This window comes from Centropristis striata, chromosome 10 (assembly GCF_030273125.1).
Source record: "Centropristis striata isolate RG_2023a ecotype Rhode Island chromosome 10, C.striata_1.0, whole genome shotgun sequence".
NCBI lineage: Eukaryota > Metazoa > Chordata > Actinopteri > Perciformes > Serranidae > Centropristis > Centropristis striata.
The window spans coordinates 12,573,956-12,598,956 of record NC_081526.1 but is presented as its reverse complement, the minus strand read 5'-3'; the positions used below and the strand labels follow the sequence as shown (position 1 = coordinate 12,598,956).

Below are 25,001 nucleotides of genomic sequence, written 5' to 3'. Positions count from 1 at the left end.
CCTTCCTCTTCTGCGTATGAATTCCAGTGTGAATACTGTCAGTAACGTAAAAGTCAGGTCACATTATTCAGGAGCATTTCATCAAATTTTCCATTTCTTCGTGAAAGGACTTTTTGTGCTCATCTGTAAATGGATTAGGGCACAAGGAACACTGCCAGCCGAGACATTATCTTAAGAAAACCGAGTTATCGGTTCATCAACATGGCACACTGAATCATGCTGACACACACTTATTCAGCATGGTGAGTGAGTTGTGGTCTTAGGGGTTACATAAGGTGATCAGGGCAAACTTTTCTTTTTTGATTCTTCGCCCTTAGCCTTCATAACTTGCTAAATGTGTGACCACCAAAATCATAAGACCACTGTTTTAACTACTGCATCTGAGTTTGCAAACCCTATGTGGTTGAGCAGAGGTGGGGTGTCTGCTACCGTAAATGATGTCAGCAAACCTTTTGATACCCTCTATGACTTCCTGCGCTTAACCATACTGGTGTGATTGAAGGTCCAGGTGCTGCATCTCAGTAAGTGGCAGTGAAAAACACTGAGGGCTGGGTGTGTGCAAAAGAAAATATGTGAGATGAAACACTGGACTTGTAAATGCATTTCTTAAAATGTCATCTCAGATTACTATTCTTATTCTTATTCCACTATAAGATGAGAGGGCCAAACTATTCTTTCTTTCATCAAGGAATGCAAAAAAATATATTACAATGAAGCCAAGTTCAAAACCTTCCAAAGAACAAAATAATCCAGTCACAGATCAGACAATAATTTTATTGCAGCAGTTCAAGTTTTTTTTTTTTTTTTACAGACAAAAACGCCTCCCAAACTTCAGTCTTTATACTTTCAAATCAGACAGAAGAATTCACAAAAAGTATTGAGTGAGTCTGCACATGGCTAATGTACTCACACACAGGCTTTTTTTTTCACAAAGATGATGAAAGCTTTGGCAAACAAATTTAAATAAGTCAAAATAGACCTCCAAGTCACGAAAATCAAATGACTGGAGGATAAAAACAACTAAAAAAGGCAAGAATTACACTTTTAAAAAGCAGCATTTCCTTGAACAAACCAGAGGGTGAGATGCTGCTTCTGGTTGATTTTAATATGACTGTACGGTGCATCTGCCTGACCACAAGCCTCCTCCATTCAACCCTTCCGCAGTGCGGTTCATCGCTTTGCTTCGTCCTCTGTTCCATGACACCACCACAAACTTTCCATCCGTGGTTTTTATCTGCGTGCGTCTATGACAGGTCCAAAATGTTCAGGAGACAATGATGGCAGCATATTCTGTGTTTTTTTGTTGTTGTTCCGAAGCAGGCTGTTCTCTGGCAAGTACCCCAGACTGTCGGTGGTTGACGACAGCGTACACTGCACGGTCTGACTCTTGACTTCCATCTGCTGTGTTTGTCACAGCAGGCTGGGTCCCACTGGTCACCAGGGCAGGATGTGGGGGTGGTCTTTCACTAGTACTCGGAGAGTTGGTGTCATTCAGAAAGGAAAGGTGAGGTCGCAGGAAAAAAGGGGAAGGAGCGTTCCCATTGGGGAGGTCAGGTATAATGTGGGTTGATGATGTGTCCTATGATACAAGAACATAAGAACAAATAAAGCAACAAAATACTCTTTGATTTACACCATTTTAACTGATATTTTTGGGAAATTCACCTTTTTGGCCAAGAGCTAAATCAAAGCCACTTTCATGTTTGAAGGCTAAACATAAAGCTAAACTCCAGCTCCAGTAAAAAAAAAAAAACAACCCAACAACTTTTTAGCGTTTTTAAGATACTGATATATGAAACTACAAGATTGAAGCAATGCATTTGTACCAAACAATTCAAAACCTTTTGATATCAAATAGCAGCATGAATTTTTCTATGGTGTTTTTCAAGGTTTTGTTGTCTTAATATGTTATATTTGACCATATTTTTTGGGTGGTTAAAAAAGGTTTAAATCTAGAAAAAATCTGTATGACAAATGATATCAACCCAAATACTGCTGCAACAATTTATGAGACAGGGACAATAGCCCTTATGCTCTTTCACAATTTATTGAAGATAATTCACCATTTTTATCACTCTGTTATGACTAGAACAACTTGATACACAGTGCTGCACTGTGTCTCAAATTAATCTTCAGGTTCCTAGTTACCACATGATGCTGAAAATGAATCATGAAAACAGCACAGGGTTTACAAGGCGCTGGACTACTTCTCGGCCAGGTGCAGTAACTTCCTGGAGCAGCCACTCCACTCAGACACCATTATTGTCTGACAACAAAACCCAGAAAAGGGCCAAGAAATGCTCGTAACGTAAAAATAAAATAAAAATCCATGTTATATTTATACCAATACATTTTAGCCTGGATTAAACAAGTTACTATACATTAATATTATCAAACAGCAGTGACAAAGGAATCAATCTTCTCGTCTAACTTTCTGTTCTTTAAAATACTGCATCACATTACCTGTTCCTTTGTGTTCTTGGTCAGTATTCCTGTAAAAAAGACGTCAAACATTGTTATACGGCTCAGATCTAAAAAATGTTAGAAATTCAGCCTGTTATTATATGATAATCTTCTTACGTTCCCAGACATAAAAACTCAGGAGGGTTATCACCGTCAGTGTGGCAACCAGAAGAGCTACGGTAAGACAGATGGCGAGGTAGGGCAGCCAGGGCATGCTGTAATCACCAGCAGCAGCGTTTGGCAGCTCAACTTCTAAAAGAAAGAAAAAACAGTTCAATAGTTCTAGTCTTCATCCATTAAAACATACTGTATGTATATCGATCTTTTTTTAAATTTTTTACCTGTAACACATTCAGATGGTTTAACCCCCTTGTTTGACTCTGTAGATTAATTGAAAATATATATACAATTAAAACCTGAAATAACACTTCTTACATGTGTATTTTTGAAGAGAGGGAGCAAACCGTCTACCTGAAACTGAGATGTTGATTTTGTGACTGATCTGTGCATCAGGTCCGTATCCTTTTAAAGAACATCTGTACAGGCCGTCGTCGTGAATGGAAATCCTTGTGAAGGTCAAATACGAGATCAGTTCATCCTTTACTTGTTTTTCAGTCAGTATGATTTCTCTGTTCTCTGTGTAGTTTATCCATTTACATTTGCCTGTGTCGAGCAGTTTGCACCAGGAGACACTCAGTGATTCTCCGCAGTGTTTGACAGGACAGCAGACTGTCAGAGATGATTGTGGGACAGTTCGTAATGTCGTGCCTCTCCGGACCATCAAGGCAACTTCACATGAAGAAAAGTCTAAAACATAAACAAAAAAAATATTTAAACAATCAGGTCTTGTCTTTAATCATTCACACTAAATTAAACATCTTTATTTTGTCAAAAAGCTGTTCATAAATTCAAGAATTACTACACGTGTGCCATGAGACAATTTCAGGTGTGCCGTGGAATTCTGTGACAACCAACCATACACTATTAATGTAGTATTGTTCACAGCAGTATTGCCAAAATGACTGTCTGCTACTGGCAGCAGAGATCATCATGTTCGCATACCTAAATGTAGTAATTGTTATTTTAAATGTGGTAAATGTTGTCAAGGGGTGGCAGGTTGTTTAGCTTTAGGCCCAGAAATAGTTAGATGGAGGCGCTGTGGCTTAGCTGGTTAAAGCACCTGTCTTGTAAATAGTGACTCTGACTGCAGTCGACATTACTTGCACCTGCTGAAACAACCAATAATGACCCATATGAGCATTTGGTCAAAACGACCCATATCGCGGTTTGCGGAGAGTTCTAAAAAATAATGCATGTCGTTATACATACACATACGGTTTACGGTTGACAGAAAGAAAAAATAAGGCTAGTTTCATTAAGGCTACAAACCACTGATCTAGGTTCAGGGCAAAATATTTCCTAGTGAGGAGTTATAAAAGACAGTTTAAACAAAAAAATGTACGTAAATGCTGAAAGTGAAGTAGTTACAAGGACGTTGTGACGACTGAAATCGACATAGTTACGTAAAAAACATGAAGCACTGGAGTTGTTATGTTTAAACCGTATTGTTAACGTTTGTTTTCACATGGGACATGAACCCAGTTCTCCTGGGTTCATGTCCAGGTTCTACTTTTCTCCACTGGCTGGCTACTCAGTGTCCGAGTGTTTGAAAACCACTGAAGTAGAGAATGTTTGATTATTCATTCAATGCAAGAAATCAAGTTGCGATTTATAGGATTGAAAGAAAATAAGTGAATTGATATAACAATGCTACCACATTTCCTGTATTTAAGTCTTTCTCCCGTTATTATTAACGGTCTTTCCCTGTACTAGTATCGATATTCCATACATACTCTATGTTTCCACTGTAATTTGATTAATCTTGTTCACTTAAGACCTTAAATCTATTCCAAAAACATCCTCTCACTCTCTTTACAGATATCACAAGATAAAAGTGTTACAGCTTACCTTGACCTTCTCCATGGATGCAGACGAATGTAAAACAGCAAAATATCAGCAGGTAGATAAATGTCAGTCTATCCATTCTACCTGATGCATTCATGACCTGAGACCAAGTGTAGCTACTGATGGGGCTCCTTTCACATGTGAGAAGCTCACCACTTCCTGTCCTCCCACACGTATTCAAAGACCACCCTACACAAGTGTGTATTTCGAGAAAAAACACAGTTGTTGCTGTGTTAATGTGTGAAATAGAATATTGTTTGTTATCTTCTCAATTTAATTGTGTGATACAGAAACACACAGATGTAGGTCAGCCTCACTACAAAAACTGAGACACGTACTGTAGTTATTAAAGTTATTGAGTAAGCTTGCCACTTCTTGTCCGGTGCTTTGGATCACTTGTAATGTGCACATATTCACCATCTTAACCAACAAATCTCTGACATAGTTCTAAAGAAATTCAGGGGCCCAGCAGGAAGTTGCGACATCCTGGCTTCAAAGTCAGACTACCGCGGTGAGTGAAATAAAGCTTTTTTTTTTTGTTTCATTATGTCAATCACAGGTGTGGATGCACTACATAAAGTTTGATGATACTGTAAATAGTAAATGTGTATTTCTTTTATTTGTTTCAATGCAACCAGTAGATGGTGTAAGATGACACCTTTCTGTAGCAGACTGAGTGTATGTTCTTGCTCAGTGGTATGTGAATAACCCAGAGTGCTCCAACAGTGCTCTCCAGTGTACAATATAGTACCATCCACTGCATATGAATACATTGTTTGGAATTAAAAAATATACAGTGTAAATCTGTGTAAAAAGTAAGGTGTGAAAGAAATGTGAGAGGAAACACTGGACTTGTAAATACATTTCTTATAATGTCATCTCAGATTAGTATTCTTCCACTATAGGATGAGGGGGCCAAACTATTCTTTCTTTAAAATATTCAAATAGTCATCAAGGAATGCAAAAAATATATAACAATGATGACAAGTTCAAAACCCTCCAAAGAACAAAATGTTCCAGTTACAGAGCAGCCAATGATTTTATTGCAGCACTTAAAGTTTTTTTTTTTTTACAGACAAAGACGCCTCGCAAACTTCAGTCTTTATACTTTCAAATCAGACAGAAGAGTTCACAATAAGTATTGAGTGAGTCTGCACATCATGGCTAATGTAATCACACACAAGCTTTTTTTTTTTCACAAAGAAGATGAAAGCTTTGGCAAACAAAGTTAAATAAGTCAAAAAAAGACCAGAGGAAGTTAAAAACAACTGAAAATATGGCAAGAAAATATTATTATTTATATTTAACGCAGCATTGCCTTGAACAAACCAGAGGGTGAGATGCTGTTTCTGGTTGAGTCTGGTTAATTTTAATATGACGGTACGTTGCATCTGCCTGACCACAAGCCTCGCCCATTTAGCTTTTCTGCAGTGTGGTTCTTCGCTTTGCTATGACCAAAAAGTCCAAATGTTCACGAAACATTGATGTTTTTATTTTGTTGTATCGAAGCAGGCTTTCCACTGGCAGGTACCCCCGACCATCAGTAGTTGACGACAGTGTACACTGCACGGTCTGACGCTTGACTTCCATCTGCTGTGTGGGTCCCACTGGTCACCAGGGCAGGATGTGGTGGTGGTCTTTCTGTAGTAGTTGGAAAGTTGGTGTATTTCACAATGGAAAGGTGAGGTTGCAGAAAAAAAGGGGAAAGAGCACTTCCACTGCGGAGGTCAGGTATAATGTGGGTTGATGATGTTTCCTATGACACAAAAACATCAGAACAAATATGTTAGTAAAATACTCTTGATTTGCACCATTTTGACCCTTGAACATCTAAGTTAAAAGGATAGTTTGATATTTTGGGAAATTCACCTTTCTTGCCAAGAGCCAAATGAAGATCAAAACCACTTTCTTGTTTGTAGGCTGAACACAATGCTAAACTCCAGCAGCCAGCTACTTTAGCTTAGCACAAGAACTGGAAACCTGCTAGCTTGGCTGTGTCCAAAAGGTAACAAAGCACTTTTTTAACACACATCAAACGTTTTTGATACCAAATAGCAATATTCATTTTTCTATATTATTCCTCAAGGTTTTGGTGTCTAAATGTGTTAATTTGTAGTGACTTCAGACCATTTTTTTAATAAAGTCTTGAGTGCTCAAAAGTGGTTAAATTCAGCACAAAATTGTATGACAAATGGCATCAACCCAACAATTGCTGCAACAACTTATGAGACAGAAGTGAGCAGGGTTATAGCCTTCATTTGTTCATTTGTTCTAAGCCCGTATGCTCTTTCATTTAAGATCATTAATGAATTTTATTTTTAATTCATGAATAGAACAACTTAATACACAGTACTGGGATTCATCTCAAATTAATCTTCACGTTCCTAGATACCAGATGATGCTGAAAATAAATATTGAAACGTCACAGGCTTTACAGGGCATTGAACTACTTCCTGGAGCAGCCACTCCACTCAGTCGTCATTGTTGTCTGGCTTAAAAAAGCTGCTTGTACCATTATATTTTATAAGATCAGTGACAGTGAAATCAATCTTCTTGTCTAACATGCATTCAGACAAGAGAGATGCTTTATTTCCCAAAATGTCAGACAATTTCTTTAAATTATTGCATCAAATCACCTGTTCCTTTGTGTGGTTGTGGGTCAGCATTCCTGTGAAGAAGAAGTAAAACATCTTTATACTGGTCAGATCTAAAAAAAATGCTGTCATAATTTAGACTGTTACATGTTAATGTTCTCACGTTTCCGGACATAAACACTCATGAGGATTATCACCATCAGTGTGGCAACCAGAAGGGCTATGGCAAGACCAATGGCGAGGTAGGGCAGCCAGGGCATGCTGTCATCACCAGCAGCAGCGTTTGGCAGCTCAACTTCTAAAGAAGGAAAACCAGTTCAATAGTTCTAGTCTTCATACATTAAAACATACAGTATGTATATTGATCTTTTTTTTTTTTTTTTTTACCTGTAACACATTCAGATGGTTTAACCCCCTTGTTTGACTCTGTAGATTCATTGAAAATATAAATACGATTAAAACCTGAAATAACACTTCTTACATGTGTATTTTTGAAGAGAGGGAGCAAACCGTCTACCTGAAACTGAGATGTTGATTTTGTGACTGATCTGTGCATCGTCTCCTTTTAAAGAACATCTGTACAGGCCGTCGTCGTGAATGGAAATCCTTGTGAAGGTCAAATACGAGATCAGTTTATCCTTTACTTGTTTTTCAGTCAGTATGATTTCTCTGTTCTCTGTGTAGTTTATCCATTTACATTCGCCTGTGTCGAGCAGTTTACACCAGGAGACACTCAGTGATTCTCCGCAGTGTTTGACAGGACAGCAGGCTGTCAGAGATGATTGTGGGACAGTTCGTAATGTCGTGCCTCTCCGGACCATGAAGGCAACTTCACATGAAGAAAAGTCTAAAACATAAACAAAAAAATATTTAAACAATCAGGTCTTGTCTTTAATCATTCACACTAAATTAAACATCTTTATTTTGTCCAAAAGCTGGTCATAAATTCAAGAATTAATACCGGTGTGCCATGAGACAATTTCAGGTGTGCTGTGAAATTTTGTGACAACCAACCATACACTATTAATGTAGTATTATTCACAGCAGTATTGCCTCAAGGGGTGGCAGGTTGTTTAGCTTTAGGCCCAGAAATAGTTAGATGGAGGCGCTGTGGCTTAGCTGGTTAAAGCACCTGTCTTATAAATAGTGCCTCTGACTGCAGTGGACATTACTTGCATCTGCTGAAACAACCAATAATGACCCATATGAGCATTTGGTCAAAACGACCCATATCGCGGTTTGCAGAGAATTCTAAAGAATAATGCACGTCATTATACATACACATACGGTTTACAGTTGATAGAAAGAAAAAAAAGGCTGCAGTTTAATTTAGGCTACAAACCACTGATCTAGGTTCAGGGCAAAATATTTCCTAGTGTAAGCCGTTATAAAAGACAGTTTAAACAAAAAAATGTACGTAAATGCTGAAAGTGAAGTAGTTACAAGGACGTTGTGACTACTGAAAGAGACATTGTTACGTAAAAACCTTGAGGCACGGGAGTTCAGTGATGTTTAAACCATATCGTTAATGTTTGTTTTCACATGGGACATGAACCCAGTTCTCCTGGGTTCTATAGAGTCCAGGTTCTACTTTGCTCCACTGGTCGGCTACTCAGTGTCCGAGTGGAAAGCCCTGATGGTGGGCCTTGAGATTTTGGCTTGCCGTTTGGTGTGCCTTGGGCACAAAAACTTTGAAAACCACTGAAGTAAAGAATGTTTGATTGTTCATTCAATGCAAGTAATTAAGTTGTGATTTATAGGATTGAAAGAAAATAATAAGTGAATTGATGTAACAATGCTACCACATTTCCTGTATTTAAGTCTTTCTCCCACTATTATTAACCGTCTTTCCCTGTACTAGTATCGATACTCTATGCATACTCGATATTTCAACTGTAATTTGATTAATCTTGTTCACTTAAGACCTTAAATCTATTCCAAAAACATCCTCTCACTCTCTTTACAGATATCACAAGATAACGGTGTGTTACAGCTTACCTTGACCTTCTCCATGGATGCAGACGAATATAAAACAGCAAAATATCAGCAGGTAGATAAATGTCAGTCTATCCATTCTACCTGATGCATTCATGACCTGAGACCAAGTGTAGCTACTGATGGGAGTCCGTTCACATGTGAGAAGCTCACCACTTCCTGTCCTCCCACACATACTCAAAGACCACCCTACACAAGTGTGTATTTTGAGAAAAAACACAATTGTTGATGTGTTAATGTGTGAAATAGAATATTGTTTGTTATCTTCTCAATTTAATCCTGTAATACAGAAACACACAGATGTAGGTCAGCCTCATTACAAAAACTAAGACACGTATTGTAGTTATTAAAGTTATTGAGTAAGCTTGCCACTTCTTGTCCGGTGCTTTGGATCACTCGTAATGTGCACATATTCACCATCTTAACCAACAAAACTCTGACATAGTTCTAAAGAAATTCAGGGGCCCAGCAGGAAGTTGTGACATCCTGGCTTCAAAGTCAGACTACCGCGGTGAGTGAAATAAAGCTTTTTTTTTTGTTTCATTATTTCAATCACAGGTGTGGATGCACTACATAAAGTTTGATGATACTGTAAATAGTAAATGTGTATTTCTTTTATTTGTTTCAATGCAACCAGTAGATGGTGTAAGATGACACCTTTCTGTTGCAGACTGAGTGTATGTTCTTGCTCAGTGGTATGTGAATAACCCAGAGTGCTCCAACAGTGCTCTCCAGTGTACAATATAGTACCATCCACTGCATATGAATACATTGTTTGGAATTAAAAAATATACAGTGTAAATCTGTGTAAAAAGTAAGGTGTGAAAGAAATGTGAGAGGAAACACTGGACTTGTAAATACATTTCTTATAATGTCATCTCAGATTAGTATTCTTCCACTAAAGGATGAGAGGGCCAAACTATTCTTTCTTTAATATATTCAAATAGTCATCAAGGAATGCAAAATATATATAACGAGGATGACAAGTTCAAAACCCTCCAAAGAACAAAATGTTCCAGTTACAGAGCAGCCAATGATTTTATTGCAGCACTTAAAGTTTTTCTTTTTTACAGACAAAGACGCCTCGCAAACTTCAGTCTTTATACTTTCAAATCAGACAGAAGAGTTCACAATAAGTATTGAGTGAGTCTGCACATCATGGCTAATGTACTCACACACAAGCTTTTTTTTTTTTCACAAAGACGATGAAAGCTTTGGCAAACAAAGTTAAATAAGTCAAAAAAAGACCAGAGGAAGTTAAAAACAACTGAAAATATGTCAAGAAAATATTATTCACTTAAACGTAGCATTGCCTTGAACAAACCAGAGGGTGAGATGCTGTTTCTGGTTGAGTCTGGTTAATTTTAATATGACGGTACGTTGCATCTGCCTGACCACAAGCCTCGCCCATTTAGCTTTTCTGCAGTGTGGTTCTTCGCTTTGCTATGAGCAAAAAGGCCAAAATGTTCACGAAACATTGATGTTTTTATTTTGTTGTATCGAAGCAGGCTTTCCACTGGCAGGTACCCCCGACCATCGGTAGTTGACGACAGTGTACACTGCACGGTCTGACGCTTGACTTCCATCTGCTGTGTGGGTCCCACTGGTCACCAGGGCAGGATGTGGTGGTGGTCTTTCTGTAGTAGTTGGAAAGTTGGTGTATTTCACAATGGAAAGGTGAGGTTGCAGAAAAAAAGGGAAAAGAGGACTTCCACTGCGGAGGTCAGGTATAATGTGGGCTGATGATGTTTCCTATCACACAAAAACATCAGAACAAATATGTTAGTAAAATACTCCTGATTTGCACCATTTTGACCCTTGAACATCTGAGTTAAAAGGATAGTTTGATATTTTGGGAAATTCACATTTCTTGCCAAGAACCAAATGAAGATCAAAACCACTTTCTTGTTTGTAGGCTCAACACAATGCTAAACTCCAGCAGCCAGCTACCTTAGCTTAGCACAAGAACTGGAAACCTGCCAGCTTGGCTGTGTCCAAAAGGTAACAAAGCACATTTTTAACACTGCAGTGAAGATAATGATATCATATAAAACTGCAAGATCTGAGCAATGCATTTGTGTCAAACAAATCAAAAGTTTTTGATACTAATTAGCAACATTCATTTTTCTATATTATTCCTCAAGGTTTTGGTGTCTAAATGTGTTAATTTGTAGTAATCTTAGATAATTTTTTAATGATTTCTTGAGTGCTCAAAAGTGGTTAAATTCAGCACAAAATTGTATGACAAATGGTATCAACCCAACAATTGCTGCAACAACTTATGAGACAGAAGTGAGCAGGGTTATAGCCTTCATTTGTTCATTTGTTATAAGCCCTTATGCTCTTTCATTTAAGATAGTTAATCAATTTTATTTTTAATTCATGAATTTAATGAACTTAATACACAGTACTGGGCTTCATCTCAAATTAATCTTCACGTTCCTAGATACCAGATGGTGCTGAAAATAAAAATATTGAAACGTCACAGGCTTTACAGGGCATTGAACTACTTCCTGGAGCAGCCACTCCACTCAGTCGCATTGCTGTCTGGCAACCTCACAGTGATAAAAAGGCAAAAACTTAAATTTTTGTCTGGATTAAACAAGCTGCTCGTACCAAATATATTTTATAAGAGCAGTAAAAGTTAAATCAATATTCTTGTCTAACAAGTATTCAGACAAGAGAGATGCTTTATTTCCCAAAATGTCAGACAATTTCTTTAAATTATTGCATCAAATCACCTATTCCTTTGTGTGGTTGTGGGTCAGCATTCCTGTGAAGAAGAAGTAAAACATCTTTATACTGTTCAGTTATAAAAAATGTTGTCATAATTTAGACTGTTAAATGTTAATGTTCTTACGTTTCTGGACATAAAAACTCAGGAGGGTTATCACTGTTTGTGTGACAACCAGAAGAGCTACGGTAAGACAGGTGGCAAGGAAGGGCAGCCAGGACTTGCTGTCGTCACCAGCAGCAGTGTTTGGCAGCTCAACTTCTAAAAGAAAAAAAAAACAGATCAATAGTTTCGAGTCTTGATCCATTAAAATGTACAGTATGTATATTGATAAAGATTTTTTACCTGTAACACATTCAAATGGTTTAACCCCCTTGTTTGACTCTGTAGATTAATTGAAAATATATATGATTAAAACCTGAAATAAAACTTCTTACATGTGTATTTCTGCAGAGAGGGAGCAAACTGTCTACCTGAAACTGAGATGTTGATTTTGTGACTGATCAGCACATCAGGTCCGTATTCTTTTAAAGAACATCCGTACAGGCCGTCGTCGTGAATGGAAATCCGTGTGAAGGTCAAATACGAGATCAGTCTGTCGTTAACGAGTTTTTCAGTCAGTATGATTTCTCTGTTCTCTGTGTAGTTTATCCGTTTACATTCGCCTGTGTCGAGCAGTTTGCACCAAGTGACACTCAGTGATTCTCCGCAGTGTCTGACAGGACAGCAGACTGTCAGAGGTGATTGTGGGACAGTAATGAATGTTGTGCCTTTTTGGACCAGCAAGACAACGAAACATGAAGGAAAGTCTAAAACATAAACAAGAAAATCCAGTCTCGTCATCTCAACATCTTTATTTGTCCAAAATCTGTTCATAAATTCAATAATTAATACCATATAATAGCAGCAAGTGTCTCTCAATATTACAGTAGATTCTGGCATCTAGAGTACGTTTGATTATTCCTTCAATGCAAGAAATTTAGTTACATTTTTAAAATATATTAAAACTTTTTTTTAACTATGCAATTTATAGGATTGAAAGAAATAAAAATGCTAGCACATTTCTCGTATTTAAGTCCCTCTGAAACACAAAGTAATTCTCCCGTTATTATTAACTGTCTTTCCCTGTACGAGTATCAATACTTCATACATATTAAATATTTACACTGTAATTTGATTTATCTTGTTCACTTAATTTTTTAATACAGATATTTTTACAGATAGCTTACCATGACCTTTTCCATGGATGCAGACGAATGTAAAACAGCAAAATATCAGCAGGTAGATAAATGTCAGTCTATCCATTCTACCTGATGCATTCATGACCTGAGACCAAGTGTAGCTACTGATGGGGCTCCTTTCACATGTGAGAAGCTCACCACTTCCTGTCCTCCCACACGTATTCAAAGACCACCCGACACAAGTGTGTATTTTGAAAAAAAATAACGGAAATAACACAGTCGATGATGTGCAAAGGTGCTAAGTTGCGTATTGTCTGTTATATTCTCAATTTAATTCTGCATTACAGAAACGCACAGATGTAGGTCAGCCTCACTGCAAAAACTGAGACACTGAGTAAGCTTGTCACTTCTTGTCCGGGACTTTGGATCACTTGTAATGTGCACATATTCACCATCTTAACCAACAAAACTCTGACATAGTTCAAAAGAAATTCAGGGGCCCAGCAGGAAGTTGTGACATCCTAGCTTCAAAGTCAGACTTCCGCAGTGAGTGAAATAAAATGTTTGTTTTTTTTTGTTTGATAATACTGTAAATAGGATTGCAAACGGGTGGAAAATTTCTGGTAAATTTCCAGAAACTTTCCATGGGAAGTTAAGCTGTTCAGTTTTGGAAATATATATATATAAAAAAACATGACATTTCAACAGATTTATTTGTAAGTAGAACTTAATCAAGTTTTAATTATTTTATTGAACAATATTTTATTTTCATTGAACAACAATTACATGAATGTTAAGTTAAATGGTTCATCCCCCCCAACCCCACTCATTCAAAAATTAACTGAAATGACCCCCCCAAAATAAATAAATAAAAAAAAATCCCCAAAAGTCACATTGAACATGTAAATGTTGGAACTGAACATGTGATGAAGGAATGCACAGTGCAGGTAGGGGGCGTGGCCTCAGCATCCCTTCAGTAAGCATGGTGCTGGGTGTATGTGATTGAGGAATAGCAGACATTTAAGTGTAATTGCATGAAATCTGGTTGTTTTAGTCAAGATAATGTTAAAATATATTTTAATTATATTTAAATTCCCTGTTGAGGGCCGCCCTTCAATTTGGTAAATTCACAGTTTATTCCCGTTTATTTTGATAAATTCCTGTTAATTCCAGCAGAAAGTTTCCAATTTTGAAAATTCCCGTAACTTTGTAACCCTAACTGTTAATAGTAAAATTGAATTTCTTTCATTTGTTTGATGGTGTAAGATGACACTTTTCTATAGCAACTGAGGGCATGTTCTTGCTCAGTGGTATGTTAATAACCCAGACTGCTCCAACAGCGCCCTCCAGTGTACAACACAGTACCATAAACTGCATTTGAATACATGGTTGTGTCTAGAATTAGAGGATATACAGTGTAAACTTTATTAAAATCTACCTTACATCAAACATCTTGATATCTTCAGTGAGGTAATCCATTCAGGTATATTACTCTTAACAAAGACACACTTGTAAAGTAAAATGGACTTTCCACTGAACTAAGGTCAGTGACTTCCTCATATTCCTCATCAAGAAAATTTGCAAAATCATGCAAATGTGACAACACAGCATCGAGAGCAAACATTACGGCTCGCCTCACCTAAATCTACCTCACCCCTGTGACATCTAGGATTACAGATAGCTTTGAGTCTAGCTTTAAGACTTGAAAAATGAACATTTAAACTAATCAGTTTGTCTTTTTAGAATAAAACTCTTGATAACTACACATGCATCAACGCTAGCTGTTTTTATTTGGGTAATTGCTGCATGTGTGTTGTGTATTTGTTTTTCTTTTAGGAAAAGTGACCCAGGAATTGAACAGATGCAAAGCTGTGTGGTGTCTGAAACAACAGCGCACAGGAAATCAAAATGTCACATAAAAGGCTGTTGTATGCCTCCTCTCTCTCTCTCTCTCCCTCACACAAACTCTCCCTCTCACAATCTCTCTCTCTCTCCCTCACACACACACACTCTCTTTCTGTCTCTCTCTCTCTTTGGCCTGTGTGCACACACAGCAGCAGTGAGATCAGTGTCTAATACAGTGTCAAGCTGAGGGTTTTCCACCGCGACCAAGCGCTGGTACCTGCCACCTGCTGATAAACACAGCGTGAACGTCCAGCTTCAGTGGCCACATTATGGGGAACTGCACTTCAGGGTAAGCGATCATCATTAGATGCACAATAAACAAAATGCCACAATTATTTTGCCGGTGCTAACACTGCTCGTTGATTACACTGAAATTTACGTTTTGAGTATACAGAAAACTTTAAAACCGGAGTGATTAAATTAGAAGAAAATATAGGCAATAGCATTAAAAAAGAGGAATTCTTTAAATGTAACAAAGTGTGTCAAGAAACTTCTGCAATTGCTTCAGCAAGGAAATAGTTGTTACTGAATGAGAACTAACTCTGTTTCAGTTAGTGTCAAACATACCAATCTGGCAGTACAGCACATATACATTACAGTATGTATAATATAATATGATGTGAGATGTTGACCTTGGAGCCCACAAAGTTCCACAAGTTCCAAGTTTTGTTAGTCACTGCCATAGACAGATGTGGCTTGCATGGGTATAGTGTTTCCTGTTGCAGCATACGCTGTCATCAGTTAAGCTGTCAAGGAAACACTGCTGTGGGGTAAAACTCACACCTCTACAATGCTGCAACAGAAATTATTTGACAGTTGATAGTATGTTTAATGGTATTTCATGACATGAAAGACATTATTACCTTTCTGTCATTTTATTTATCCCACACAAATGAGTTTTATTGTTCTATTTATTAATGTGCGGCATGATTTCATTTTGTTTTATTTCCAGGACAAAGAAAAAATCGAAAGGTAAAATTACATTTATAATGATCTTTGTAGTTTTTAGTATAAACTAATGTGTGTGTTGTGACGTTTTATATATTTGCATGTTCCCTTTTAGGGGATTTTGAACCAAATGGAAAAAGCAGCAGAGATAATAAGGTAGGCCTGCCCACATCAATCTATTTTTGTTGCAGCTTTTCTTTGGACATGGTTGTGTTGTTGTGCTTTTATGACATCCCAGTTAGAGGTGCTGCCCTGTTAGATTTGCATACTGGGTGAACATTAGTGTGAGGCCTCTAGGAGAAACTGTGAGACTGTTTCATCTGCCGGAAGTCATAACCACAACCCACATCAAAAGATGTGCTGTATAAAATGTACAACCAATGACGTGTTAAATATGTTCAGGAATTACATCTCTCTCTCTCTCTCTCAAATATTTCATAGTAAGGTGTTATAAAAGACAGTTTAAACAGAAAATAAATGTACGTAAATGCTGGAAGTGAAGTAGTTATGAGGATGACATGACCACTAGTTGCTTAAACCCATGAAGCACAGAAGTTCAGTGATGTTTAAACCACATTGTTTATGTTTATTTTCACATGGGACACGAATCCCATTCTCCTGGGTGAAAGTCAAGGGTCTGCATAACCCCCCGACCTCCCTAGCTGGCTACTTTTCTCCACCGGCTGGCTACTCCGTGTCCGAAGGGAAGGCCCTAATGGTGGGCCTTGAGATTTTTGCCTTTTGGCTTGCTTTGGGCACAAAAAGGTTGAAAACCACTCGTTCAATTCAAGAAAGTCCCTGTAAAACACAGTATTTCTCCTGTTATTATTAACCGTCTTTCCCTGTACTAGTATTGATACTCCATACACACTCAGTGCGTTTACATGCACAGTTTAATCGAGCTATACTTAAAAATCAATTTTTGCGTCTAAACAGACTTCTGTCCTTGTCCCAGTTTATATCCAACTGAGAACATTGAATAACTGACAGGAATGTGTCCTCCTCCTCAACACTAAGTGGCAATATGCATCGTTTCAGCGGGTTAATACAGCTCCCTTTTCGGTTGACCTCAGTTGGACATTTTGTGCCGTCGCTACTGACCGGCTACTGCAACCGGCTAATGTGAGGGGCTTTCTTGAATGTTTTTGTTCCGGGGTCATACGCCAGTGCGGGGGATGGGGGCTGGAGCATGCATTGTGTTGTCATACATGCCGGCAAAAATACTATTCCAATCGCATTATCTGTGTCCTAATAGGAGTTGGAGAACTCCGACATTAGTCTGACTAACACGTTTACATGCACTTCAGTTGTCCAGTTATAGTTAGATTAAGGCAATAATTCGTTTTTTTCAGTGTCATGTAAACGTACTGACTAACACTGTTAGGGATGGGTACCGAATTCGGTACTTTTATAGGTACCGACCGAATTCCATCGGTACTACCCAGTACCGATTCATGTAAAATCAAACGGTACCATGTTTCGGTACCTAAACGGCGTTACCTTTAAACTGATCATTGATTTGACGTCTTTGATTAACAAGCATGCTGACAATCGCACCTGGGCCGTAAAGTATACCCCCGCAGCCCCCGCGAGGCGGGGGGCCCCCGATACCATAGGGCCCCGCCCCTGCCTGTAAAACAAATATCTTTTTTTTTTTTTTAACCGTAACATATAGGGTTCAGGTCATGATATTGTCTGTATTTTGAGCGAAAAATAAAACGAATATTTAAAAATAAAAATATTAAATATTATAAATATATAATTTCTTTGTTTGATATGTCAGATACCTTAGGCGGGAAATTCAAATCAGTACAGCTCAGTGAAAGCACCGCTGACAGCTGTCAGAGACACACAAAGAAATGAAACGAAAATGTCAAAGCGGTGCACAAAAACGGCACAACAAAGAAAAATCTGCTGCATTTTGTGCCAAACTACCAAAAATCTCTACTCTTTTTGGAAATCCTGTCAGACGTGAAGAAGGATGCAGTCTGTTAACAGGTGGGTAGTCTGGCATAGTATTTACTAGCCTACAGTTATTGGTGGCAAAATAAACAGTTATTAAACAGCCTTATTATGTGGAGTTATTTAACCTATATGTTATGCTGAGTTTTCCCCGCAGAATCTCAAAATAATATGCATTTTAAGGGTTTCATATAGCTAGACTATATGGGATTTATAATAGGCACAAAAACGGCTATAGCCAGCTACTGCCACATAAGTCATAACAGGATACCGGTTGACTATTTCATGAATAAAAATACAAGCTATAATAAAAATGTTAACCGGCATGTTAAAAATTCGGCTTCAGCACCCGGTCAGGGAGATAGCCCCGTGCACCCCGCAGCTTCAGCACCCGGTCAGGGAGACAGCCCCGTGCACCCCGCAGATTCAGCACCCGGTCAGGGAGAGGGCAGGCCCGCAGCTTCAACGTCAGGTCAAGGAGAGCATCCCGCTGCTTCAGTATCGGTTGAGGGAGAGCCCGGAGTGCCCCTTTCTACAACCAACCAGCTAGCAAAACCGGACAGCAGCAGTGATGCCTCAGATAGCTCTGCATCTCAAATTAGCCCGGAATCAGCTATTAAAACTGGCATGTCTTACCCCAGTGACAGGGCTAATTTTCCTGTAGATATTACAGATGCAGATGTGAAAAAGTTTATTTTGAGGCAGGGACCATGCAGATTTGAAGGTCCGTATCCTAGAGATACAAAAGGCAGGTCTTTTTTCCAATGAGTATTACAACAGAGTATCAAAGAAAGGTACAAAGATACCACGCAAATGGTTGTGTTACTCCCCAAAAATGGATTGTGTCTATTGTGAGCCCTGTTGGCTTTTTGGTGAGAGGAAATCAGCATGTCATAATTTGGCATGGACAACTGGAATTAATGACTGGCAAGGACTTTCCCGAAAAATCAAAGAACACAAACATACTCGTTCTCACATGGCAGCTTGTGTAACTTGTGATATGTGGCAGCAAAATCTTACAATCGATGAGCAAATTTCCTCCGAATATAAAAACGAAGTAAACTTTTGGTCAGAGGTATTGACAAGAATTGTTGACGTTACCTTGACACTTCATCCAGTGCATCCAGTAACTCCGCTTTCCGTGCAGATCCATTACAGAGGTTAATTACCAGTAAAAGTAAAACTAAATATTTGAGCCCAAAAATTCAAAACGAAATGATCTCTATTATGGCACAAAAAGTTCAAGACAAAATAGTTAAAGAAATCCATGAAGCAGAATTTTATTCTGTAATAATGGACACAACTCAAGACATTTCAAAAGTCAGGTGATTCGATATGTTACCATTCCAAAAGATGAAAAGGATAATCCATTAGAGGTAAAAATAAATGAAAGCTTCATGGGTTTCCACGCAGTCCACGATCAAAGCGCATCTGGTTTGGAGAAAGAGATTGTCGGACTTTTAGAGAAGAAGGGAATATCTCTAAATAAATGCAGAGGACAGGGTTATGATGGCCTAGCAACAATGAGTGGCACATACTCTGGGTTGCAAAAACGAGTAGCGGATAGGGAACCTAATGCCATCTATATTCACTGTGCGTCTCACAATCTAAACCTGGTCCTGAATGATGCATGCCAAAATGTGACAAAAGTAAAAGAATACTACGATACTGTACACAAATTATATGTTTTTTTTCAGTGGTAGTATTAAACGATGGCAACTTCTTGAGTCACAGTTCAAAGTGACAGGGCAACCAACACTCAAACGACTGTGCCCGACGCGCTGGGCATCCAGACATGATGCTGTGCGCTCACTCCGCTTTCGTTACCCAGATGTGATGAAAGCACTTACTAAAATATGTCTGTTATCCGAAAAGCCAGATGAGCGTGCTGAGGCCGAGGGACTCAAACATAAGATGGACAATTTTGAATTTGTCCTTTAAACAGTGATACAGGGTAAAATTCTGGAAACTATTAACATTGTTTCACAAAGTCTCCAAAAACAAAATATTGATATTTTGCAGGCAAGCAAATATCTAGCAAGTGCATCTGAGACCCTTGTGTCACTCAGAGGGGCGTTTCAAAGCCTTAAAGAAACTGCGCAAAATCTTGCCCAGTCATGGGGTATTCCGCCCTCTTTTCCACAAAAACGCGCAAGGCGCACCAAAAGACACTTTGATGAGTTATGCGAGGATGAAAGGCTATCGAATGCAGAGGAGCACTTCAAAGTGTCAGTATTTTACGCAGCTCTAGACATTGCCATTGCGCAGATGACACACAGGTTTTATATATATATATATATATATATATATATATATATATATATATATATATATATATTTATGGCCGCGGGGGCCCCGCACGTTTGCGTTACGGTACTGAATCGCACTATTTTTTATTTTTTTATTTACCTCCGAGTCTGGTCTGCTCACTGCGGCCACTAGCCACTAGCTGCTGCCCACCCGACGCAGAGGCGACCAGCCGGCTCTAGGCCTGCTAGCCGCCAGCTGCTATCTCTCCAATGTCTCTACCCGGGCTTGGCCTTCGTCTGCCTCCAGATTGGACCTTCCTTACTCCGTTTGCTCTCTCCATTCTTCTGTAGACCAGTCATTAGCAGCTAGCTGCTGCATCTCTGGTCCTCCACTAATACTCCGCTCTTCAACTCAGGAATATTACTTGCCACTTTACTCCAAACTGCCTCGCTGAAATTAAATTCCTCAGACTCCTGCGTCATCTTCGATATGTGCACAGAGCAGCCCAACTCAACTTTGTTTATTACAACCATGCCATGCCCACAATACAGTCTGACCGGTGCTGCGCCGCACAGCTACGACGTCATCACAACAAATCACACGTGCACTTGCAACCTTTTTTTTTTTCTCCTCCGTGCACTTGCCACCTGAGAGCGCTCCTCTGCATTCTTTGATAACACTGCAACCTTCATGTTACAAAATGCGCGTTCACTCAACAATATAGCACTGCTCATCCTGGATTTTATATTGTTTTGATATATTTTTTAAAGTTTATATTTGAGAAATAAATATGTTGAATTGAAAAAAATAGATTTTATTATTAAACAAATGAACATTTATTACCACATAAACAAACGCAAAAGTACCGAAAATTGGTACCGTTGAGTACCAGTACCGATTCCCAGGTACCGGGTATCGGTACGGTAACGGTTCAAATGTGAAAGGTACCCATCCCTAAACACTGTAATTTGATTCTCTTGTTCAGATAAGGCCTTAAGTATATATTTAATAAAAATCTCTCTCTCTCTCTTGACAGCCTAATGAGGAGGTAACGTACGCCTCTATTGACCACAGCAATGCCAAAGGGTCAAGCAGAACCACAGCGACCACTGACGATGATTGTGACTATGCTACAGTTGTTGTCCCGGGACCACCTGAACGTGTGTCTCAGTGCTCGTCTAAAGAAGACTGTGCAGACGATTACGTCCTCATGGGGTAAACAGAGAAGAGGAAGAGCTCAACAGGAGAACGTTAATCAAATCTTGATCTCCAATGAAGAAACTGTGACAAAATGAAAAAATATATATAAATCTACAGTCAATAGCTGCTGGTTGCAAAAACACCAAGCTCCCAACTTGTCCACTTTTGAGGTAACCTAAAACCTGAACACAGATGTAGTGTCCATTCTTCAAGAATACATCACATTTTGACCTTTTTAATCGAAGAAACTGAAACTCAAGCGGGGAATCCGTAACTCTTTGGACTGAAAAATCGTGACTTTTGCACGCTATCTAGAATCAGTCAGAGGAAACTGGAGTTGATGTTTGCAGTCAATAATAATCATTCAATAAATAGTCAGTTCAAAGCAGGCAGAATGTATACTAAATACACTTGATTTTCTTTTTATGTGGTGTTGAAAGATTATATTCTCCCACAATGCAGCGCACAAAGGAAATCAAGAATCATCTCATATCTAAAGACAAAGTCAAAAGGAAACTGGGGGATGGTGAAACAGCTCAAAATAACTATAGCACCTCTGGTAAAAACCATTTTGGTTTCTCTTTGTGAAGTATAATTAGCCACATAGCTCTCCAAAGTCACAAATAATTGACATCTGACATGTATGTATTGCTTTATTTCCCGTTAAGTATATTGATGATCAGCAGCTCTTCTTGTATATAGTAATTTGTAAGTAGTATGAATTGTGGACATAGATTTGGTGTTGGGCTTAATCCTTTTCTTTTGAAAATAACAGCAACATCTCCATGACTACTGCCACTATCGTTAAAAAAATAAGACCTAGACTTGGTGTATTCATCATGTTATTTCCAGATTTGAAGGTGTGTGTTACAAAACTGTTTTATCCAGCAAGTCAAAAGAAAAACAGGTGAAGAATCGCAATGAATATGAGCACATCTGCTGTCCCGCTATGATTTTCTTAAACTGTTTTTGTTGAAACAGAGCTCCGACTTTCACCTAATATCCGTTGCAGAAAGCCCAGGTTAAGCTGCCCCAATCAGCCTTTACTAACAATGTTTATATGGCTAAAATTATATCATGTTTGCTTTATAAAATGGCAAATTTACGTGTGCAATTTGTGCAGCTGCCATGTTATCCGGTCCATGACGGAAGAATGTTAATGTGTAATTGTGTCCAAAACACTTTATCTAATCTGCTTTCTAAAGTTTGTCCTCTTTTGCAAAATAGTGCTCTTGGGGACTTCATCACACCACACACGTACTACAGATGGATATTTAAGGCCTGAGAATTTATATTTTTAATGTTTTGTATATGCATACAGAGAATGTGTACATTTCTGTCTATGCCTGTATCTTCCTACAGGATTATTTATATGTTTGACTGGATGCATAATGATATTGTTGAGTGGTGTGAGCTGCCTTTATTTCTTTGTGGTTTCACTGATATTTCTGACTGATTAAAAGTTTACAAAGTACCACTTTTGTTCACCGTTATGTTGCATTTATCAGCTGCACTGCTTAAAACATTTGTAATAATTTTTTGGTCTTCAGAAAGGAAATCATGTTAATGTGCTTGCCTGAAATGGAGTGTTTTTATACTAGTCCGAGTGTGTCATTTCCTGTTGACAGAAATCCATCTGTCAGTTTCCTCTTTTCTGTTTATCTAAATAATCAGTGTGAGGATGAGATGCAGTTTAGCTGCTGCGACCTTTGATTTAACAGCAAATAGGAAGTATACTATGTATCATGGCAGTTCTTCACAAGCTTCTTTCTTAAGGACCCTTTTTTTCTCTTCTTTCAGTCGGGTTGCCGGTGTAGAGAGGCGTAGTCAGTGTCAGATCCCTCTCGCATCTCCATAGTCCAAATATGGTATTTTTCTGTTAATTTTGAGAACTTACTAATATACTATTATAACAATTTACTATTATAATTACTATTATGTTGTTGTTTTTTACAATCAGACATACTTAATAGGTTTATATGTCTTAAATAATGATGCAAACTTTAAAGAGAGATTATTGAAATTCTGAGACAGGGTCTCAAATTTAAAGTCAAATTTAAGTCTTTTTAAGACCATAATGAATACAGTTTAAGACCCATTTCACAAACTGGTAAAAAAAAAAAAAAAAAAGTACAAAAGACATGATTAAAATTGGAGGCCCGAAATTACTTGCAAAGTATATGAATTTACATGTTACGGCGTCCTCAAAAATCGAAACATTTAAAAGCGAGGCTGGATATTCTGAATTTGTTTTAAATAAATGTAACATTTATATATTTTTAAGACCTTTCCAAATATTCGTATTTAAGACATTTTATGAACTTTTGGAATTTTAGACATTTAAAAAAAAATTTTTAAGACCCCGCGAATGCCCTTTGAGATATAGGCGAACTGTAATAAAAAGTCATTGCATCAAAGTGTAAGCTTTGGCAACCACTAGTGGCAGTCATGACACCAGGTTGTATATTAAGGCCTGTGGAACCATTTCAGCAAACACAACCTGTTTTTTATGTACATGTCAGCACCTGGAAAATTTTTAAAGACAGACTATGTACTTTGCTTTGCAAGCTCCTTTGTATGCAGGAAATATTCACTGTCACTTTAAAACAAAGTTTGATATAATTAGAGGTCTGACCCTGTACGTACAGACGTAGCTTAACACTTATACCTCCCTGCACTATATCGACCCTCCTGTTATGTTCGTTTCTCAGGAACAGCAACAATGTTTGTGGGTCATTTTGATTACATCTTTAATATTTTTCTGTTTTTATTAAAAAATACTTTCAACTATTTTTATTAGATTTTTTTACTTTGAAATGGGTCAATTTGTCCCACAGGCCGCAACAAAACAGGAGGGTTAAAAAGGCACCGATAAAAAGTGAGTAATTAAATGAATGATTTTGAATTATTTACCAAACACAGTAAAGTTGACTGCATTCTCTTTGGTTGATTATATATTAAACAAATTGCATGAAAATAAAGTTAGACAACAGTGTAGAAAACACTAAAACACATCAATTAGTAAGCATTATGGTGTAATATATGATGCACATATCATATACATATGACTTACATTTATTTATCTTCTGAGCATACAAAAATATACAGCCATACAAAGCTCAGAGTTCGCCTACGGATTAGTACTGAATACTGAAATGATGAACACAAAAAGCAGATTTAAAGTTGCATAAAAACGTTTCATTGCATGTGTCAAACACATGGTCTTATTTCTAAGGAAGAGGATTTATTCTCAGAATTCTGAGAATAAAGTCAGAACTCAAATATTTTTTTCTTGTGTGGCCCTAATCCTCTTCCGTATATTTCAACTCAATATACAGAACAACTTAATTTAAATCCGGGATGACTAAAGTCCTTAAAGCTGCTAGCAGGCCTGAACAGACTCATTTAACTCTCACAGATCGACGGGTGACTGAACAACCACGACATGATTCAGAGTTCTGCAGACTCAGCAGTAACACAACAGCTTGAGTGTACAAGAAAACCAAGCACATTACATAAAGTGGACTCCATAACACCAAGCACCGCAGATCGAGGACTTAAATACAGGTGAGACCGGACTATTTAGTTGAAAAACCAGCAGTTAGGACCAATATTATGTTGCATAATGCACGACTTGAAGGTGAAGCTGCGTGACGCTAATACTATAAATAAAACGTGATAATCAATCTCATAAACTCACCATCTAACGTTCCCGCTTTGGGTCTGCAGCGTCCTGGGGTACAGCCGCACGTGAGCAAAAACGAGGTCACGTCACATGATGACCTTTCACCTGCCGCAGCCCGC

The 25,001-nt window shown here is 38.2% G+C and overlaps 2 protein-coding genes across 5 annotated transcripts; both read right to left on the bottom strand.

Moving 5' to 3' along the window:
* Positions 1-756: 756 nt before the first annotated feature.
* si:ch211-214p13.8 (B- and T-lymphocyte attenuator) lies at positions 757-4,785 on the bottom strand. The gene is made up of 7 exons (XM_059343252.1): positions 4,767-4,785; positions 4,432-4,617; positions 2,935-3,270; positions 2,805-2,843; positions 2,581-2,715; positions 2,464-2,492; positions 757-1,579 (listed from the first exon to the last, which is right to left on the bottom strand). Exons 2-7 carry the CDS (start codon positions 4,523-4,525, stop codon positions 1,265-1,267), a joined length of 948 nt encoding a protein of 315 aa, XP_059199235.1. The 5' UTR covers positions 4,526-4,617; positions 4,767-4,785; the 3' UTR covers positions 757-1,264.
* A 663-nt stretch (positions 4,786-5,448) lies between these two features.
* On the bottom strand, positions 5,449-24,958 carry LOC131979501 (B- and T-lymphocyte attenuator-like). Of its 4 annotated transcripts, none has more exons than XR_009395068.1 (6): positions 24,898-24,958; positions 12,225-12,560; positions 12,097-12,135; positions 11,878-12,012; positions 11,759-11,790; positions 5,449-6,184 (listed from the first exon to the last, which is right to left on the bottom strand). XR_009395068.1 is itself a non-coding variant. In XM_059343500.1 (6 exons), exons 1-5 carry the CDS (start codon positions 13,072-13,074, stop codon positions 11,759-11,761), a joined length of 636 nt encoding a protein of 211 aa, XP_059199483.1. In that variant the 5' UTR covers positions 13,075-13,482; the 3' UTR covers positions 10,037-10,769. The 4 variants fall into 4 exon arrangements, 1 of the variants encoding a protein (XP_059199483.1); XR_009395067.1 differs by lacking the exon at positions 5,449-6,184 and adding an exon at positions 10,037-10,769; XM_059343500.1 differs by lacking the exons at positions 5,449-6,184; positions 24,898-24,958 and adding exons at positions 10,037-10,769; positions 12,981-13,482.
* Positions 24,959-25,001: the final 43 nt, after the last annotated feature.

Coding starts and splice junctions, on each gene's coding strand:
- LOC131979501 (XM_059343500.1), bottom strand. CDS start 13,074: ATGAATGCATCAGGTAGAATGGATAGACTGACATTTATCTACCTGCTG. Junction 12,136..12,224: donor AATCAACATCTCAGTTTCAG/GTAGACAGTTTG, acceptor ATTAATCTACAG/AGTCAAACAAGGGGGTTAAA. Junction 11,791..11,877: donor GAGTTTTTATGTCCAGAAAC/GTAAGAACATTA, acceptor TCTTCTTCACAG/GAATGCTGACCCACAACCAC.
- si:ch211-214p13.8 (XM_059343252.1), bottom strand. CDS start 4,525: ATGAATGCATCAGGTAGAATGGATAGACTGACATTTATCTACCTGCTG. Junction 3,271..4,431: donor CATCCATGGAGAAGGTCAAG/GTAAGCTGTAAC, acceptor TTTATGTTTTAG/ACTTTTCTTCATGTGAAGTT. Junction 2,716..2,804: donor ACCATCTGAATGTGTTACAG/GTAAAAAATTTA, acceptor TCTTTCTTTTAG/AAGTTGAGCTGCCAAACGCT.